The sequence below is a fragment of the Nanorana parkeri genome, unplaced genomic scaffold, assembly GCF_000935625.1.
Source record: "Nanorana parkeri isolate BGI_ZX_2015 unplaced genomic scaffold, ASM93562v1 scaffold583, whole genome shotgun sequence".
NCBI classification, from domain to species: domain Eukaryota; kingdom Metazoa; phylum Chordata; class Amphibia; order Anura; family Dicroglossidae; genus Nanorana; species Nanorana parkeri.
In genome coordinates, this window is record NW_017306851.1 from 924,613 (window position 1) to 925,229 (window position 617).

General features: G+C 54.3%; 1 protein-coding gene across 1 annotated transcript in view; it reads left to right on the plus strand.

The window, feature by feature from the left end:
• SUMF1 (sulfatase modifying factor 1) overlaps window positions 1–617 on the plus strand; it is an 8,020-nt gene that overhangs the window by 1,519 nt on the left and 5,884 nt on the right. Inside the window, exon 3 of the mRNA XM_018562549.1 lies at window positions 474–556. Within this exon, the coding sequence (XP_018418051.1) occupies window positions 474–556 (83 nt within the window). The remainder of the gene's footprint in view (window positions 1–473; window positions 557–617) is intronic.

A 617-nucleotide genomic window follows, 5' to 3' on the forward strand; every position in this document is an offset into this window, starting at 1 on the left:
CGCGTCCCTCCGCTAATTATCATTTGTGCTAATTAGATGAAGGGCAATTATAACTGTTATTCCGCTGGGGAGGGGGAGGGATTTGCGCTTTTTTTTTAATGCATTTTATTTGAACGCATGACACAATTGACGTGACACATAAAAAAAATAAGCAACAATGTATCCCTGGAAGCCGCCCGTGTTCAGGTGCCGCGTACGACACGAGGCTTCTAAAAGCGTCGCGCTTCCACGTCTCTGACACCGGTGTGGCGGGAAGCACGATGAGATGGAAAACCCGAACGCTGTCATGCCTCTGTCACTGGAAGGGCACAGATTGGCCGGAGGGCGCGTTCTGCTCCGAATGTAGACGTGATTGTTCGGCTCCTGCGACGCGTCTCTTCTCATGTCACGCCTCGGATGAGCCGGGTCGCGCAGATTTGTAGCGACGCATTCGCTGTGGTAATGTCGCCGTCTCCTTTCTTCTTGTTCTGTAGGTTGCGGCTGCACCCTGGTGGCTGCCGGTGAAAGGAGCGGACTGGAGGCATCCGGAGGGGCCGGATTCGGATCTCGCCGACAGGTAGAGTAGTACGAGGCCCAGACACTGGATCCGAGACGATCAGCTGGAATGGATCTCTGTC